General features: G+C 36.1%; 1 protein-coding gene across 1 annotated transcript; it reads left to right on the top strand.

The window, feature by feature from the left end:
- Positions 1-15,237: 15,237 nt before the first annotated feature.
- On the top strand, positions 15,238-17,645 carry LOC119693526. Its single transcript, XM_048621856.1, has 2 exons — positions 15,238-16,011; positions 17,275-17,645. The coding sequence occupies exons 1-2, from the start codon at positions 15,437-15,439 to the stop codon at positions 17,600-17,602; spliced, it is 903 nt and encodes a 300-aa protein (XP_048477813.1). The 5' UTR covers positions 15,238-15,436; the 3' UTR covers positions 17,603-17,645.
- The last annotated feature ends 4,018 nt before the right edge of the window (positions 17,646-21,663 follow it).

Genomic DNA, 21,663 nt, shown 5'->3' on the forward strand with positions numbered 1-21,663 from the left:
GAGTACTTCTTCCTATACTTAATAACTTTACCGTGATAGATTACATTTTATAATATATATTTTTTTTTTGTGAAGGTGATAAGTGATGGGTTTTAAATTCATACCTACTGCTGAACAATTCGGATAAACTACTGATAGGCATATAAGACATTTGCCGAGCTTCTATAAGGGGCTATCAAATGAGTTATCTAGTAGCATTGCTTATTGGATAATGATATCTTTGTCGTTTTTATTGTCTCGACCGACTAAGACTTTCTGCGATGGTCTACAGTGCGGGCTTTCAACGATCTCATATTTGAGAAGGGAATTGTGTGACTTTGGATCTAACTCAAATATTTTTCATTAATGAGTTATTATTGATTTGCATAAATCACAAAGACATTGAGGAGGAACTAATTTAAATGTCACTCAATGCGCCGATCGTTCTAAGAAAGTACTGTGAGACATATAGAGCGTCTGGTGAGCTTCTATAAGGGGGCTATCAGATGAGTTATTCATTAGGCTAAAAATACAAGCCTCTTGAATAATGATACTTTTGTCGCCTTCGCGGGAGTGCTGGTTTGGTGGGGCGATATTAATCTGCAGTGGGGGATTCGAAGTTGTTCCGTGTTCGAGGTAGCGAAGGGCACAACGACTGTTATCTCGAATACTTTGTTTACGCTTACCACTGGTTACAATTTTAGTGTGCCGTAATTTATTAATTAATATTTACGTAACTACCTAAGCTATAATTAAGAAGTACTTCCAGAGATGCATTTCTTTTCGTTAAAAGTTTCGTTCAGTTATTTGTTTTTCTTATAAACTTTTATCCTGTTGTCACTATAGCTTACAGGTTTACATAAAGCTAGGTAGGTTTAGTAAATGCTGAAGGTGATAAGACCCAGGGATTCTTAAATTTACCTTACAAAATTCTGTTGATAAAAGTGTTGTGAAGGTGTTGAAGTGGAGTTAATCCAAAAGTAGAAAAGTAAAACGATACGGGTAAACCACTGATAGGCACATAGGGCATTTGGTGAGCTTCTATAAGGGGGCTATCGAATGAGTTGTTCAACAGGACTACTGATAGTGTAAGCCTATTGGATAATGATACCTGTGTCGTAGATGGTGTCTGCTTGACTGGACATTCGGTGAGGATCTACAGTGAGGGCTCTAATCGATCACATATTTGAGAGGGGATATGGGTCTCAACTCAAGTATTTAGTTTAACTTTGTTACTTAGTTTCTTTTCTTAATTGCAAAGACATTGGGAAGAAAACAGTTAGCAATTCACCCAATGCATCGATCGTATGGAGAAATCACTGAGAAACATATAGGGCGTTTGATGAATTCTTATAAGAGAGTTATCAAATGAGTTACCTGATAGGATTGATTATGTGCACGCCTGTCGGGTAATGACACCTTTGTTGTCCTCATTGGGTGCGCTGGTCGAGTGGGTGGCATCTATCTGCAGTAGGGGGCCCCGAACTCGTTGCATATTCGAGATAGCGAAGGGTACAGCGACTGTTACCTCGAATATTCTGGTTTTAATATTACTAAGTAACAATAAAACACTGGTTACAATACTATGAATTAAGTAAATTTAATATGAGAGTATTGGGGTTTATCACCTTCACTAAGATATAGAGTTATCATTGTCTATCAAGTTAAGTTGGTAAATTTTTATCCAATTGCATTTCCTAAAAATTTAGGGGGTGGTTGTAACGAAACTTATTTGTATTGTAAGGTTCTGATATTAGTTTGTTATTTTCATGTACCGTTATTCATGTATAATGTATAAGTCTTAGATAGGTAAATTTTTATCCAATTGCATTTCCTAAAAATTTAGGGGGTGGTTGTAACGGAACATAGTCCGTCCGTAGCAGACTTATACATTATGTATAGATTGGCGAAATTTTTATTATAAGCAAAATAAGACTATACGCTGGTTGGAAAACACAACCATACCGCGATGTAGAAATGCCACACTAGTGCCATCTAATGGATTAGACTCGATGATGCATTTCCTTATATGGTGAATTGGTAATGTTCGGGGGCTGTTGTGTCGTTCGAATCGACAGAAACCTAGAATAAGTACAAGTCTTATTGTTGACGCTTAGAGTTTAAAGAGATATCATACTAGATTCGGTTATATTATGATTCAACCGTTTATACGGCTCTGTTAATTATTGTTTGATTATTGAAATGAATGACGCCATAGTGATAAGTTATTATTATGAGGATCAAATTTGCACAACACTAATTTACGCGACACTTTACGTACTACGCCTCCTTGACGCTCAACTGAGTATCTTTTAGTTCTAATTAATCGAATCAGGACTTGAAATTAGTAAATACTAGTTAAATAATAATAATATTAATTATCAATAATTATAGAACAATAGTCCATCGGTTTATTACCTTAAAAATATTTAATAGTTGTGTTATTGTCTAGCTCAGTGGCGCCACCTGTAGTCTAGGATCTGAGGGATGGGGTTGAATCGATAAAGTTCGATGGATGAACCGGGAAAAAAAAGAAAAAGGGAGTCGATGGTCAGGAGAGGCTATAAATTGATTTCGGGAAGAAAACTCGCCCTTGGTCTTCCCGCGGGATTTCGTGTGATAACATCAAGCCTTTGCATTTTAGAGTTTTATTTAAAGGGAAAAGGGGATAGAGAATGTATTTTTATAAGTGTGTGGATACGGTGGATTGGAGCTTCGACCAGCCGGCGGCGGCGCAACAAGGAACCTCAGCTAAGTGTCGATTGGATTTTATAATAACCACTATTTCGAGGTATCACAGCATATTATTATCTATATTCCACTCCATTCATAATATCAAAATATCTATTTATTTTGTTCTGGTTTCAAAATTCGAATATTTCCATAACCTAAAATCCACTTGTTCCCCATTATTAATTGTTCAGCATCTTGGCCATTTTGAAATTGAAGGCTGCTAGGGTACCTAGGTTTATTAGGAGAGACCCAAGGAAACCACCCTTTACTTCATCAATCGGCCTTAAAGATTCTATCACATAAAACAATCAATTTACAAGCATAAGTACATTCGACTATGGGAAAATTACCCCACTTGTTTCATCAAGCTATGTTTGTTTACCTGGAAGGAATAAACTTAGTTACTTATATCAATATAGTACAGATATTGAATAGTATGTTCTATTGAGATGATGGCTAATGAGTCAAGTATTTAAGTATGTTACTTTTACTCACAGCAATCTATCTACCTGAAATTGTTTCACCCAGCAGTCTTTGCATACCCAGTAAAGAACAGTAATTAGCATAATACAGACCATTAGGTGTACCTATGTTTCATTGTGGTGGATCATAACCTATGTTCCAACATATTTGGTTTACAACCTTACTAGGCTTGCACAACAATCTGAATAAGTACCTAAGTAATAATAATGGATGATTCATCAGATATATAACATAATTATGTGGAATCCTATTCAGTGATAAGTGCTTGCAATTTAAGTAAATCTATTAGGTAACATATTAGATCATTCTGAAATTGTTTAGGTTACAAGAAGATTCATATTCCTAGGTAGTCGGTACTTATTTACTTATCTCCTGAGATACACTATATAAACTTATTTCTACCAACTCCATCTAGTTCTCATGTAAGCATGTACTTATCTATTCAGTCTTGAAACCAGAATGAAGAATATGCTTCAGGTTATTCATATTAAGCTATGAATCTATTTAGCAAAATTATATTCTTATTTGAATCAGCATTCCTATTTAGTACTTAAGTAATTTAAAATCTACAGCTAGCTCAACCTACTTTGATTCTCTAAGAGTGGTTATTATAAACATTACTTATTACTTGTATTCTTAATATTTGAAATGATTTTAAACATTTTTCCACCGGGATGAAAATTGGTCGGACCATATTTTCATAAAATACTATGTTTCTACTTGAATAATTATTGTGTGTACTTGTGTGATTCACTAGTTTAATGATTCTCTATGGTTTTATTATGGGTTTAGCTACACTTGGTAAATTCAGGTATTTGAAGTATTGTTTATCATAAAAGAAAAAACCATACTTAACAATTAGGCAGCAACAAAACCAACAAACATTTAAGTGTTGTATTGTTTGCAAAATAAATCTACTTTCAAAACATTAGTTCAGAACTAAGAAACCCAGATTCTTAATTTATACTTACTTACTAGGTACTTGATACTAGGAACATTGTGTAAAATGTGGGGTTGTATAAAATGCATTTCATCTTCAAACCACTTAGATGCTAAGCAGTTAGGTTTAGACTGTGGGAGAGTAGGTTATTGAATTGAAAACATGCTATCCTTTTGTATCTCATGTGTGGTGAATGTTATTGATGTATAGTTAGTGGATCTAGGCCTCTTACTCATTGATGTGATAGATATGATTTTGGTATTTACTTACCCACCTAAGTATGTAAAGTTTGCTTTATTGGAATTCAATAGGTATTTACTTCAGTACCTCAATTACTAGTTATGTATCAGAAAACAGAATAGAATTCATGTAATTTAGTAAGTATTCCTTTTATTCAATGGTTATATTGGCCATAACTTGTACCTGACTGACTGTGACTAAGACAATTCTTATATATTCAGCAAGTTAATGATAATTTATAATACTTAAAAACCTGCATTATACCCTTTTATTAATATAAATAAAGATTGATTTTGCTTTGGAAAAGATGTTAAGAATATTAAACAAAATTAATAAATAATAGGGTCAATGAGTCAGTTGCCGACCTAGTTGAGCACCAACTTTACTTTTACTAAAGTGATCTACTTGTCTGATTAAATAAAATAAATACCTTCAATTAGATACTTATACCCGTAGGGTCAATGTGTTGGATGGCGGCCATAGGAGCACTAACACTATTTTAAGTTAACTGAAATATTTGGAAAAGATAAAATAAATATTTCCATAGTGAATATTCATGCAATTTTACTTTTGAAGGTTAAATGGATATCATTGGCTATATATTATTGACTGTGACCATGACAACTTTTACATATGAAGTGATTAGTAATAATTTATTATACTTATTATCCTCCTTTAATTCTGCTAATATTAATAATTATTGATTTGGGTTTGGATAAGATGTTGATAATATTAAACAAAATTTATAATTAGGGTCATTGAGGCGATTGGCGACCGTAAGAGTTTCAACTGTATTCTATTCTAAATAAAATTTACTAAGTTTGGAATAAGATAGGAAAATATTTTCATAGTACATGAGTTACTTACTACCGATAAATAAATTGAAATGACTTCTTATCAGCTTGGGTAAAGGAAAGCAGTTGCTGAATTGGATTCTTCTTACAAACTGACCAATATACATACCATATACAGGAGGAGATGATGACAGTTAGTTATTAATAAGTAATGTTGAGCTTGACTGTGATGAAGTTAATTAGAGGCAGGGAAACCACCTCGAACAACTTGTAGGTACCATGGTAGACACAAGCCAGCATCGATAAAATATTAATTGTCACATAACTCTGAGATCTACAATATAGAGATACATTTGAGTGATTGCTCTTGACACAAGCTGAAATGGGAGATAGTAATTATATTCTAATTATGTCCATTATTGGAAGACATTGTACTGTGACGATACACATGAGTAGACTCAGGAAATATCCGTGTCGAATAAATGTATAAGTAGACTCAGGGAATATCCGTGTCGAAAATACAAGAGTAGGCTCAGGAAATATCCGTGCCGAATAACTATTACACATTATGGATACATAAGATATCCGTGCCAAATAACTATTACACATTATTAAGTAGACTCAGGAAATATCCGTGTCGAATAAATGTATAAGTAGACTCAGGGAATATCCGTGTCGAAAATACAAGAGTAGGCTCAGGAACTATCCGTGCCGAATAACTATTACATATTATGGATACAGAAGTAGGCTCAGGAACTATCCGTGCCGAATAACTATTACACATTATTAAGTAGACTCAGGAAATATCCGTGTCGAATAAATGCATAAGTAGACTCAGGAAATATCCGTGTCGAATAAATGCTTAAGTAGGCTCAGGAGATATCCGTGCCGAATTGTGAAGCTGAATAAAATATTATTAACATCATCTGGATCCCAATCAATAGATCCTTTCCTAGGGACTGACTGACAAAAAAAAAACAGTTTGAATAGAGCCAGTGGGCTAGAGAAGGTAGATGGGTCTGGTGGACGGATCTGGTCGTCCTTCATAGGGTGTGCGAGGCGGGGCGCACCTTCTATTCAAATTAAAAACCCTTTTTTATATATATATATAATATATATTTTTAAATCACTCTCAATTATGTATATTTTTTAAGAAATAACTATTGCTTGAGCTTTGTTCTGTTGTCCTAAAAATTAGATAAACTAGGGATTATGAACTAGGGTTCTAGGGATTAGTGCTAGGGTAGGGATTCTCTCAACCTCCTAAAAGAACTTGAGTTACTTCGGCAATGTAGAGTCCTAACCGCTAGACTAGACGATCACGTATTGGCCAAACGAATAATGCAAAACACGTATACCGTTACAAGACTTCTCTTCAGTTCCGTTTCAGTTTAGTTAGGGCGAAAAATACGTCTCAAATAGGTAGGTTAGAGTCCGAAGCGTCACTACAGGGGGGGGTATATTACAATTGCAACAACACTAGTGTGAAGAAGCCAACGCAATTTATTGGACAGCCATATTGCAAAATGGCGCCGACCCGCTATCAATCCATATCCTCACCCAGGCACACATTACACCTACTCCAGTCCATCATCAATATCCAAAGTCCAAGGCCTTGGCCCACATCTGCCTGAGCATTGGTCGAAAAAAACCAACCGTCTGATGCTGCCACGTGCCCTGTACATGCATCGTCATCGGGCAGTCATTACTGGGGTCACTGGCCGGCTGATTACCCGCGTTACCCTAGGTTAGGATGTTTGTAAACAGCCTTCATTCAACTTTTTAAGCCGTTACGGATCGTTATCGGAGCTGCTGTTGTGTTATGGGTGACAAATTGGTCTGATTGTTTTGTGATGCTCTTTTTTGTAGTGACAGAGACACTGTGATTATAGCGGTGTAAGTACGTTACTAGGAGTATCAATTAAATAATAATAAAATGATGAGGTGCTGGTCTCTGGGCAATCAGCATCAGACGCTAATCTAACTGGCCAATATTTCCTCCACGGTGACAAACCCATGTAACAAGCGCAGTGCTGTATATTCACAACTGATTGCTGTCGCACAGTTGTAGCTATGCTTTTACGAGTAGTTGATGTGTAATGTGTATAGAAAATAAATAGGATTTTATGGTTAAAAAAAATATAACGCTAAGTAAGTATGCCTTGGTAAGCAGATTCTGCTGAAAAGTACAATGAAATGTCTCACTTTACACTCGCAATAATATTCCCACATTAAAAACCAACTTCAGCCACAACAATTAATCAGATTACCGAATATTTAAATTGATTGCGTGTCAATACCGCATACCGTCAGTGTGGATGTAAAGTGGCGATGTGCATTTAAAATTACAATATTTTATCTCAACTGTACTTGTTTATAGTAAATATTTATCATGGAATGAGGATGAGATACACTGCTGATCGACAGTCAATAAATCAGGTTCAGGATTTTACCAAGATATTTCTGCCACTTTTTCCTCCTTACTGCTTTAAGATACGGTGTAGTTTGGTAAATATATGTTATGATTTGTTGTTGAGGTACGACGCTGCGGGACTGAATATTTCAAATCAGCTTGGTGCCTCACGATCACTGATATACCTAGCCTTTTGTTTTGGTTGGCTTCTACACATCTACACAGTACAACAGTATATAAAAGTGTATACAAAACTAAGTATATACCTAGATATTTTTCAGAAAAGCCTTTGAAGGCAAAGCTCACGGGAAATGGTAATTACTTACTTAATTTTTATGTTTTTTTCAGTCTTTTTCTTTTAGCTTCAGTATTTTTATTTTATACATGAAAACGGGCTTTGGAACTCTACATACTCTACGCACGTGAAAGCTTTAGCCCCATGCAGGTGGTCTACCCAGGTCAGGTCGCGTTAGAAACCTAGCTATCTAGCATCTAGGTTCTATTCTACACAATATAGCGAGCGATAGGCCCGCGTGGGGTACCATTTATTTCCCGGCTGCGCCTGCGCAAGCGCCGCGGCGGCTTTGATCTCTGTTACAATCGGGTGTAATTTATGATGGCTAACTTTGCGATGGAGACCTGCTTCTTTAAATTTTAATGGAAATATATATCGATATGAAATTAAATTTAACAGGCACAAAATTACTGTAAAAAATGCTATGTATATAATCCTGTAAATGAATGTTTTTGGAAAATAAAATGTGTTGCAAAACTGATATACCTACTAAGTCGAAAGGGCGCTACGATTTTGAAAATTCGTAATGAGTTACTGAGTTACCAAACTCGAACTCAAAGCTGATCAGGAAACATACTTTGCCACACTACAAAAATATCTTACGTTCTTATTACAGACTGTCAGATTTTTGACAATTTTTATGCATGTTTATAAATATTTTAAGTGATTTAAAAGTAATTACTTGCACTTAACATGAAAACATTTATGGTAATGAACATTATAAGTTATAAACATCAAAAATCCATCAAACTAATGGATCACTTTAACACTTTAAAAGTTAATCGATCAACCAAAGCATGATATTTTATGGAGAAAACTTTTAAATTACATACATGCCATGTACAAAAGTGCATGTATGAATTTGAAGTATTGATAAGTAATTGCATCCTGGGCTGAGGCTGGGTCCAAACCTTAGTCTAATGATACACATACGTGTAAGTTATTAAATTTAAAAAATTGCTGTTGTTTAATATTGGATTTTTTATTCATCAAAACATTATCGTGATCTAGGTATTCAATTTTTATGCATAAGTTTATAGCATAAACCTATTAAATATATCTCATAACAATTAATTTACAGCCTTTACAAAATTAATATTCCCAAAAAAAAATATAGATCATTGTTGTATTGTTTCTGATTCTATATTCAAATCATTCGTCCATCTGTCAGATATTGTAACCGAAAGTCGGCTCCAAAAATGTAATAGCTGTCTCTGGCCATGATTAATGCAATTAATCCCACAATGTCTGTTACAGCGAACGTACCATCGGGGAAATTGAATGCTTTCCAATTTTAAAACAATATCCCGCGCTCAACTCTTGCTTTTGGGTATGTTTGTAGCGAGCACGAGGGCACAGGCTTTAAGTGGTTCGAAGTATTAAGGCTGGCCACCGACTCGTTGCCCGATAGTACGTAGTACATTGGTGGACAGGGAACAGAAAATCGCCTAGACGTAAACTGGGGATCATTGTGAATCTTTATGTTCTAATATAGTTTTAAAACACTAATGTTGAAGTTAAAATTAGAAGTTCTCGATTCACACTTATCCTTGTTTAACAAAGATTGGAAAAATTGTACCATTTGCGATATTTTTTGTGACTCTAGACTTTTATTCCTACAAGCTAGGCATGTATTGCTGCGCCTGCTATTCGACAGTGTATCATTACAGAGCCTCCACCATACCACCCTAAAACAATTCGATAGGCCAAAGCTCATCAAACGGATAGATATTACAAACAGATCGTGTACAACTTTTATACCTACATACATAGATTTATGACGGTTGGCTGGCGAAAATGGCGGGAGATTGTTTTTCAATTTAACCGGTGCGGTGCCCCGCAGTGACGGGTCTCCCGCTGCGCCGCCGCAGTGTACATGGGCCTTTATGTACTAGCCTATGTGATACATAGAGGTGAAGAATACAAGTCGTGGGAATAGAGGTTATCTAATTGCTGGGGAGATGGTGACCTTTCGTTGCGTTGGAGCGTTGGAATCGGGCTGGAGAATTGATACTTTGGGTGTAAGCAAAAGAAAGTAAGTAGGTATGTCGTATGACTAGATATCGCCTGTGCGTCGATTATGTCGTCTTTATAATCAAATCATAAAACTGACTGTGATATTGATATTTTTTGGAATTCTTATCCCACCTACCGTCGCCTTGTCTCTACCGCTATAGGAGAACTAGAATGATTTTTTATAACCTTGATGTAATGTTATTAGATTATTAATATAATTAAATGTCAAATTTTAAAAATTAAGTAATCTTTTCAATCCCCTTTGAATGTGTATATAATTTGAATTGTTCGAACACTTTTTGTTTTGTGAATTTTGCGAATTTTTATTTTGTGTTCTTTTTATACAAATACAAATACAAAATATATTTATTTGACCCATTTTCACACACATTTTACAAATACACAAGTCAGTAAAAACATAGGTACATTAAGAAGTTACTTAAACTATTATTAGGTTAGCATGCAAAACTTAGGTAAGTTATTGGTGTTTTAACAGTGCTCAATATAGGTACTTAGGTAATCTAGGAATGTGTTATTTACATTTTTAATTCCACCTAAACTAGGTCTAGCCTGTACTATAGGAGGAAATGTTTTTCTAGCCAGTAGGTACACACGGCAACTTTAAATGGTTGGCAGGGCACACTAACGTAGGTAGTGTATGTGTGTGTCGGCGACGTCGACGTAATTATTTAGTTCTGGGCAACCCACACATGGATATTGTAAGCATGTAGTTGTGCCAGTGACAATGATTCATTGTTTTTATGATATGAAGCAAAATTTTGCAAGGCAGTGTAATAGATTGAATGGCTCAGTTGGTATGATACAAGACTTACAATAATCGGTATGGTGGTTCAAATCCCACTGAACTTACAATATTCCTTTTTTGTTTTTTTTATAGATTTAATTTATTTTTTAAGTTGGTTAATAATAGTATTGTAGCATATACGAATAAAAGCAACACAGAAAGTAAATGAAACAAGTTATTAAGTGTTAAAATAACCAAATTTATTCTTGCCGTAACATAAACATTAAGGATGTTACGTTTTTGTTGTTTTTCGTTTTAAAACATAGTTGTAGTTTATATTAATAAGGAAAATTTTCAATTAGCAGTTTTAAATCATAATAAACATCAGAAAAGGATGGACTGGCTGTTTTACTAAAGTAAATAGGCAAGTCATTAGTTATATGAATCAACATGTTAATTAGCTAGAAATAAGATAACTTATTCCAACCTCAGTAACAATAACATCATTAACACATTGGCTTACCCATAATTGTAAATAATAATAAGTATTTAACCAAATAACTAAAGTCTTATACAAATGGAAAAATAAAAATTACTGAGCTAACCCCAATAACTATAATTTTCACCACTTTTTCGCCATAATATCTTACGTCCATCCTTGTCTGATTTAAAGGTCTTTTCATCACTAAATATCACCACATTGTTGCACCAATCAAAGTTTAAAATAGTCAGTCGCAAAACGCACTCTGTTTCGACGATGCTGATCGGTTAGAGCAATTTTCTTCGTCGGCCTCCGACACCGCAACCCAGCAGCACGCAAGTGAACTAGAGATGCCACGAATATTCGGCAACTATTCGGTATTCGGCCTATTCGGCCAGTTTTTTCAGTATTCGGTATTCGGCCGAATAGTGCGTACTATTCGGGCCGAATACCGAATAGTAAATCATGTAAAAAATGACTTGTTATTTTAATCAAAATTGTGTATTTATTTCCATATCACAACATTTTAGTACTTAAAATTAATCAGTAGTAAGTTGTGCTGGATAAAAACGAGCATTTCAGCATTTTTTGGTAGCCCACGATTGCGCTTTTCATTGTAACCATCCTCAGAAAATAACCTCTCACTATAAACGCTACTTCCAGACGAAGAAAGATAAGTTTGTGCAAATTTCAAAAGGTTCGGGTATTGTTTTTTGTTTGCTGACCACCACTTGTAAGGATCGGCCATCCGATCTAGGCGAACTATTATCAAATAAAAATTCAACTCGTTTGCCACAGCATTCTGCCTCCTAATAATAAGCATTTCTCATATAATCTGTAGCGACTTCTTCAAAGCAGTTCCAGGAACAAAAAAAACAGGTTGTAGCGCCGAGTATTCGGCGGCCGAATATTCGGCGCTTCGGCCGGCAGCGTCGCCGAATATTCGGTATTCGGTATTCGGCCAATTCACTATTCGTGGCAACACTAAAGTGAACCCGTACGGTTCGTAGGGATAGATTATGTGTTGTGGCCGTAGAACGGGTGCTGCAGAACGGATCAGCGCTATGTGCAGCTACGATTTCTCGATGGCGTGGTGATGTATCCGTATAGACGACTACTGTCTACATGTCCCGAATCTGCGTATCGGTGAACCCATAATTGAACAGTTCTCCTCTGCAAACAAAAAAAACAAATACTTAGCTTATACAAATACAAATATTCTAACAGTCAAATAAAAATATATTTGCAGTTCTATGTGACTTACCGATATCATTAAACGTCTTGCGATTTTACTAATTGTAATATTTTGTTCATATAGTTAATACAATTATCTCCGCCTTTTTGAACATGGTTAAATGACTTTCCATAGTGACTGCGAAGATAAATTAATTATAAATTCACAAATCACAAAGTGAATCACTATGCAGACGCAGAGGTGAATTGTCACTAAAAGTAAAAACTAATTTCGTTTATTCATATTGTATGAGGGTAGAATGGTTTTACTTCTCAAATGAAGAACGAATCATATATTTTTAGCGAAGAGAAATAGTCGACAGCTATGCAGCTTGTAGTCATTTGTCAATTTCAAATAAATTTATTTTATACTCAACAGCGTTTAAATTAACGCTAAATTTAAATAAAGGAAAATAAAAATACCCATTAGTGGACTCGAACTCACGACCTATGTTTCATAAGTCTAACATACTACCAATGAGCTACGAAGAGTATAGCTACAAGTTGTGAAATTTTGCTTCAAGTCTGTCTGTTTGACTTACTCGACCGGTTGATATTTTTATGTCACAGCTGGTGTAAGGGCGTTTGCCTACGCGCAAACTCGTTTGTGCTGTTGTGTGTGTGTGTGTGTGTGTGTGTGTGTGTGGTTTGTTACTGGTGTATTTACCGATTTCTGCTTTATTGCACACATAGACCACGTTAGTGTGTACACATACACTACGTTTGTGTGCCCTGCCAACCATTTGGAGTTGCCGTGTGTACATGTAGTATTGACAATGAAGGTATTTTGTGAGCGTTTACTCTTGTTACATTGTTAATGTTACATACAGATAAGTACTAAGAGAATTTGAGTTGCTATTTAAATTAAACAAACAATAAAGTTTATAGTGTAGGTAATTAATTTTATAATTATTTATGGGTAATATGAAATAAGATGCAAAGGATTTCTAACAAAAAAAAAAAAAAATAGCAATGAAATAATGTATCTAGCTGTAATTCTACTAATTAATTAATTAGGTAACAACAACCAACAAGTCCTCAGTTTCCTGATAGGTTCTGTTTATGAGCCACTTTTGCAGTATTTTTTTAGCTACAGCCCTGGAGTTTGGGTATAAACTTAAACTGCTATTTAATTTGTTGTATATATATGGTCCAAGAAAACAAAAGAATCTATTAGTGAATATGAATATAGTGTTAAAAGATTGAGTCCGACAAATAATGTCATGCCTTTGTTTGATTGTTTTAAGTTGGGGATCAAAAATAGTTTTTGAATGTTGTGCTAACACTGCGTTTAGTATGTATAATTGCCGAACTGACAACACCTCACAATCTTTGAATAGCTTATGGGTAGGTTCCCTAAACGATTTGAAGGTCATAACTTTTAATACGGATCTTTGAGCCCTTTCAACTTTGAGCATGGATGTCTTGTAAGTTCCCCCCCAAGCCACCACAGGGGACTGTCAAAGAGCATAGTATATCCTGCGCACCAGGGGATAGTCAGCAACATGCCTTAATTTTTTGAAAATGACAATTAATTTTCTGATTCTACCCGCGAGCACTCTTATATGGTGCTGCCAATTTAGTTGGCAATCAACCTGCACACCTAGGTATTTAACCACATTTGTTCTGTCCAACACCATACAAGAGCAGCTTGCGTCTTCTGGGAGGCAGGTGTGAGCGCGAATTTCAAGGAAAGATGGCAGAGTTCGACTTGGGTTCAGTATAGAAAAACACATATACTGTGTTTTATTTACATTTAAGGTAAGTAAGTTAGACCTCAGCCATCTCATGACTACTCTTAGACCATATTCAGCTGTTCCCGCAGCCTCCTCCCACGTTTTGCCATGAAAGAGCAAAGTTGTATCGTCTGCAAATGAAACTATAGAACCATTCAGAAGGTTTAGGTTACACAAGTCATTTATATATACCAGGAATAAACTAGGGCCCAATATGCTGCCCTGAGGGACGCCAAAATTGACAGATTTTATAGAGCTGCAATACTCACCTATCCTGACCATCTGTTGCCGGTTGCTAAGGTAACTTTTTAAGAGTTCCAGTGATCCGTCGCGAAATCCGACTCGTTCGAGCTTTGACAACAAGGTCGGGACAGAGATTACTTGCATGCTGTGAACACATATCTTTTGGAGTGTTGTACCAGAATTAATTTTTTAATGTTGTGTTATTGCTAAATTGTTAACTCTATGAATTGTGTTCCAATAAATAAATAATAATAATAATATGGAAGTTTTTCAATTTCAGTATGAAAAACAGGCAGCTCTTAACAAGCGACAAATTCAATAGAAGTGCTCGTACAAATGAAATCCAGCTCAATTTATTTCTATTATAAGTTAGTGACAGTTAATTAATATTTAAATTAAATATGCATCTTGAAAGTGTCCTAGTTATCACGGTCAGCAGTTTTGTGTAACGTAGAATTGAGGCACCGTCCATGTATGGAAATGACAGTCATTGCACCGACAGTATGACGGACTGACAGTTTTCAACACCGTTTCGTTCCCGTCGAACAAGGTGTTAAAATTCGGAATACTTTCCATCTCAAGACGACCGAATGGCGTAGTGGTTAGTGACCTGACTACTGAGCCGATGGTCCCGGGTTCGATTCCCGGCTGGGGCAGATATTTGTTTAAACACAGATATTTGTTCTCGGGTCTTGGATGTGCCCGTAAAATGGCAATAGGCCCGCCCCCTATTACATTGGGACTAACATAACACTCTGGCGAAAAGTGGGTGCAGCAATGCACCTCTGCCTACCCCGCAAGGGAGTACATTAGTACAAGGCGTGAGTGCGTGTTTTTTTTTTTTTTTTTTTTTTTTTTTTTTTTTTTTCCATCTCAACTCGAACGTAATAATTAAGGTCAATAAAATCAAAGCGACCCGACCAGTTTAGCTGACCCGCCGAGCGCCACTCAAGTAAAGCAAAGGTCTTGCTAACCTGGACGGAAGAGCAAATTGTATGAAATCGTCGCGACCCACCAGATTAACCTGACCTACAATTGGACCATATGATCATCTCCTAATTTGCTATACAGTCCTGGTACTTCAATATAGAAAGTGTAGTACAGTATGCCAATTAACCGCTCACCTCCACCGCCAGTTCTGACGTCACCACACATGATGGCCACGGCGTCAGAACCTGATTTATCCATGGTACAAGAAAGAGACAAAGACAACAGGTCTTTTACAATGGAACGACGTAAAGGAAAGAGAAATTTCGACGAGCGAAAAGAAGAGGAACTTAGCTCCTTCATGGAAGAAATTAGAACTATGATCTCTAGTTCTGCTGCCAAACAGCAAAGCGAGTTCCAAGCACTACAAGCTAGCCTTAAAGAAATAAAATATCAGAATGACGAAATAAACAAAGCTATGACTTTTCTGTCAGAAAAATACGAAGAAATGCGCGTAAAACTTGAAGTGGCGGAATCGGAAAAGACAAAAAGCCTGACATACATAAAAGAACTGGAAGAAAGGGTAGAAAACCTTGAAAAAAATTCACGATCTTCAAGCATAGAAATACGAAATATACCTGCAATGGACAAAGAAAATAAAGAAGATCTCATAAATATACTGAAAGAAATCGGAAAGACTACCGACATTCCAATCGACTCATCTGAAATTCGAGACATTTTTCGTATAAAAACAAAGAAAACTCAAACTCAAACTCAAAATTTTTTATTCATCGTACAAATATAAAATTTTCTGATGAACGTCAATTTTTACAAATTACTCTCCGTTCGGATAAGGGGGGGCTCTTTCTGTCTAAGGAGAAGAACGGAGGCAAGAAACTCCTGAGCCATCTTTTCAAAAAAAGACTTAAAACTAGTTGGTATACAATACATATAAGCTTAATAATTATTATTATAATAATATGAGCAGAGCTAACTACTTATCACAGCCATGCATTAACGTCCTCTAAGTAATCATCAATTTTATAATAAGCTTTTTTACTGAGTTTCTCTTTAATGTAACACTTAAACTTATTCTCTGGCATTTGAGCAACTTCTGCTGGAAGCTTATTATAAAATCTAATACAGTACCCTAAAAACGATTTATTAACTTTCGCCAGACGCATCGCTGGAAAAGCCAGCTTATGCTTGTTCCTAGTATTAATGTCATGATTACTGCCAATTGTATCAAAAGTTGAAATATTCTTTCGTACATACATTAAATTGGAAAAAATGAACTGACATGGAACTGTAAGGATGTTAATTTCTTTAAATAGTTCTCTCAATGAATCCCTGGAACCAAGTTTGTATATAGAGCGGATGGCTCTTTTCTGTAATACAAATATAGTTTCAATATCAGCTGCTCTACCCCAAAGCAAAATGCCATACGATAATAAGCTGTGGAAATAACTAAAGTAAACTAATCTGGCGGTTTCAACGTCGGTCAGCTGTCTAATTTTCCGTACAGCAAAAGCTGCGGAGCTCAACCTTCCAGACAATTTTTCAATGTGAGGTCCCCACTGTAACTTTGAATCTATAGTCATCCCAAGAAAGACAGTATCATTTACTAGGTCCAATTTATTCCCATCTAGAATAATGTTAGTATCGCATTGTCTAACATTCGGCAGTGTAAATTTAATACATTTCGTTTTCTTAGAATTCAATAGAAGATTATTAACGGTAAACCAATCGTGTATGTCAGATAGAATTGAATTAATTTCATTAAAATTATTTTCTCTTCTTTTAACTTTAAAAAGCAAAGAAGTATCGTCAGCAAATAAAACTATATTAGTCAATTTTTCAACCATAAAAGGCAAGTCATTAATATAAATGAGGAATAAAAATGGTCCTAGAATAGATCCTTGAGGGACGCCTATTTTTACATGAGCCCCCTGTGATTTAGTATTGTTAATATCGACCCTTTGTTGTCTCTTGTCTAAATATGAAGATATCAAATCTAAAGAGTAAAGCAAACCCCATCATAGTTGAGTTTACAACTGTGCCGAAGAAGGAAACACTGCTAACATCATTAAAAAAGTGTAGGCATGACAACAAGAGAATAAGCACTTCCCTTCTTAAAATCAATGGCCCGGATCAACCTATTTACATCTCCGAGAATCTGACTACGAAAGGTAAGCGCCTGCACTACCTGGCCCGTGAATTTGCGCAAGCAAACAACTGGAAGTTTTGCTGGGTAGCACATGGTCATGTTTACCTACGGAAGATGGAGGGTGCAACAACCAAACGCATTAATAGCGAAGCCGACCTTCAGCAGTTGCTGCAATGACTAGCATTAAGTGCTAAGCCTATAGCTGAGTTCTTTCTCTTGTTTTATATTTTTAACCGACTTCAAAAAAAGGAGGAGGTTCTCAATTCGTCGGGATCTTTTTTTTTTTTTTTTTTTTTTTTTTATATTTTTTTTTATGTATGTTCACCGATTACTCCGCCGTTTATGAACCGATTTTGAAAATTCTTTTTTTGTTGTATTGGGTTGAGCTTCCAGGTGGTCTCATTTTTTTTTCAGAATTTTATCTCACCCCCAAGGGTGGGTAAAGGGGTAAAAACAGGGTATGAATTTCAATTTTGGGCACATATTAACCGATTCTAATGAAATTAAGAACGTAAATATAGTTCTTATAACAAAAAAATATGATGGTGACCTTGAGCTGATCTGATGATGGAAACGGAAGGCAGTCAGGGGAACTCCTCAACGGTATATAGCAACTACTTCGTGTTTAGGCTTGAATGATTCGTATTGATTAGTAGGACATTTTGGTATCATTTGCACCTTACTTTTGATTGAAAATTATTACAAATAAACTAAAAACTATTAAATAAAATAATAATTAAAAAAATTAAAAAACCGACTTCAAAAAACCACTAAAATGTAAGAAATAATTTAAGGTTTACACAAATTCTACTCGTATGAGACAGTACAAATATACCTAAGCAGGAACTGTTCTTTTTTGAAGTTGGTGCCATATTTCTTCAGATTACTTTGTCACCGCACCAACATCAAAAAAGAACAGTTCCTGCTTAGGTATATTTGTACTGTCTCATACGAGTAGAATTTGTGTAAACCTTAAATTATTTCTTACATTTTAGTGGTTTTTTGAAGTCGGTTTTTTAATTTTTTTAATTATTATTTTTTATTATTAAATTTGCACTCATAACTTTGCACACATCCAATACACACACACAAAAACACGAGTACACAAACAAATTCACACATACCCAAACACATTCAAAAAGTGGATCATCCATAAAGTATAAACTTAGCCTACTCATACTCAAGTCTCGAAAGCTCACATTGCCGGCACTAGTGCAAAATCCTAGCGGTATATGTTTACCACGCATAAACCTTGAAATTCACCCTGATAATAGCACCAACAAAATTCAATAACCTACAATTAGCTCAAGATATTGACTCAACGTGCAATATACCCTGCCATAAAATAAACGACTCGGAAGTTATTGACCAGGAAATTTACAGAAACAAAAATCTAAAAGGAAGGCAGTTTAATATAATTTCACAGAATATTAGAAGCGTTAACAAAAACTTGGACAGCCTTTTAATATACCTTACGAGATTCAAAACATATTTTGACATACTTGTTCTGTCAGAATGCTGGTGTGACGCTTCTTCTATACCCCCTATAATTGATGGCTATAATATGCACTTTACAAAAAAAAGTTACAACCAAAATGACGGTGTTATCATGTATATTAAGGCAGATATTGATGCCACCGTAACTGAAATAGACCTAGAAAACTCCAATTGCTTAGCTGCTAGAATTGGCAACACAACAGTACTAGGAATCTATAGACCACACTGTTTCGAGAACCCACAGACCTTTATAGATTCGCTAGATAGAAATCTTACAACCATACGCTCGCGAAATGTAGTGTTAACAGGTGACATTAATATAGACTTGCTTCAAACTAACGACAAATACACCATGGACTACACAGAAATCTTAGCATCACATGGACTAGTCCCAGCGGTAACCATACCGACACATGGCCGCACATGTTTAGATCATGTTATGATTAAATTAGCTGGTCGAGCTAGATGCTTTGTATCTGATACAGACATTACGGATCATAGCTCTATAATATTATCGCTGGCTGGCTCTCCCACCGACAAGTCAGAACCCATTAGACTACTGACGAGAACCAAAACGGATTACGATTCAATAGGCAAAGCACTACAGGAATACGACTGGGCAGAGTTTCTAAACATCAACGACGCTAATGAAGCTGCTGAGACCATCATGACCTTACTTAAAAATCTAATAGCTGAAAACACAACCACTGTTACGTATGCTCGCAAACGAAAACCGCTTAAGCCCTGGATTACCAGCAATATTATTAGATGCTTCCATAAAAGAGACCGACTGCATTTACAATTAAGAAAAGACCCTAATAATATTATACTCAGAGCTCAATACTGCGCCTACAGAAACACTTGTAATGATACAGCGAAAAACCTACGTACAATGTACTACAAAAATAAACTTCAGACCAGCGTTGGGAACAGCGGAGAAACATGGAGAACTATTAAGGAAATATGCAATCTTCCAACTCAAAAATCATCAGCAACGTCCCTACTTAATCTGGCTGACACTCCAAAAGAGTCCCTGAATATAGTTAATAAATACTTCACATCGGTAGGAAGTGATCTAGCCAACGAAATATTGAGAAAAATTGACACAACAGATACAAAATTGGTGGCCTCCCAGCCACTTGGGGACAATGCTTTTTCTATAACCCTGCACCCTACCGATTATATAGAAGTAGATAAGATAATTGCCGGCTCTAAAACCAGAAGTGCCCCTGGTGCGGATACTATTTCATCTAACCTCCTGAAAAAGTTCCGAAGAGTACTGTGTTTCCCAATTGCCCACATGTGTAATTTAAGCCTTGCAACAGGTGTTTTTCCAGCAGTTTTCAAAGATGCGCTTGTTACCCCCATTCACAAGGCAGGGTCCAGGGACACGGTGTCAAACTATAGGCCAATATCTCTACTAAGCACTATCAGCAAAATCCTCGAAAAAGTTGTCAATGGTAGACTAACCAGTTATTTGGAAAAAAACAATCTTTTAGCTAGCAACCAATTTGGATTTAGAACAGGGAAGTCTACAGAAGACGCTGTGGCTACACTTTCGAAACTAATAACCGAGAAGCTTGGTAGAGGACAAAAGTGTCTTGGAATATTTTTAGATCTTCAAAAAGCGTTTGACACCGTGTCTATACCACTGCTCCTCAAAAAACTTGAGAATATGGGAGTCCGTGGCACCCCGCTTGACTGGTTTACGGACTACCTCATGAATCGTCAACAAGTTACCAAGGTTTTAGATAATTCCAGCAATAAAGCCAAAGTAAAATACGGTATTCCGCAGGGAAGCACTTTGGGCCCGACCCTATTTCTGATCTACGCTAACAGTTTATGTAAATTGGAACTCAAAAATGGTCAATCACTCGCCTTTGCCGACGATACTGCACTCATTTTTTATGGGTCCACTTGGGAATCTGTAAAAGAAACTGCAGAGAAAGGTCTTATGGCAGTTACCAGATGGCTGGAGGATAACCTGCTCACCATCAATGTTCCCAAAACAAAATACATATGCTTTAGAATTACAAACGCAAATAAGCCCACATCTAACTTTAACATAACCGTACACACATACCCCTGCAACCGACAAATTAACAGCTCCGACAACTGTAGTTGTAAAAAACTGGAACAGACTAGCAACATTAAATACTTGGGTGTTATAATTGATGAGAAACTCAACTGGCAGCCACAAATTAAAGCTCTTAGCAACAGAACCAGGAGACTTATCCCAATATTTAAAAATCTACGAGATGTCGCTGATAAAAACCTTTTATTGACTGTCTACACCGCCCTATGTCAGTCATTGCTTTGCTACTGTATACCAATATGGGGCGGGGCAGCAGCTACACACCTAATAGAGTTAGAAAGGGCGCAAAGGATGGTTATCAAGATCATGTTCCGGAAGCGCAGACGCTACCCTACTGAGCTACTGTACAAAGAAACAAAAATACTTACAGTTAGGCAGCTTTATATTCAAAACACGATCTTGCGTTTCCACAAACATAACCCCCCAAAACCATCTGAACCTACTAGACGACGTAGACGCGTGCCAATCACACGGGTCAAAACAACTTTTGCCAGTCACCAATATACATTTAGAGGTCCGATTTTATATAAAAAAACTTAACAACATTAAAGATATCCCGAAACTTAGTAAATATTGTCTAAAAAAAATACTGAAATGCAAGCTTAACGAACTAAACTACGACAGCACTGAGAAATTTCTGAATCCA

This window comes from Plutella xylostella, chromosome 6, assembly GCF_932276165.1.
Source record: "Plutella xylostella chromosome 6, ilPluXylo3.1, whole genome shotgun sequence".
NCBI lineage: Eukaryota > Metazoa > Arthropoda > Insecta > Lepidoptera > Plutellidae > Plutella > Plutella xylostella.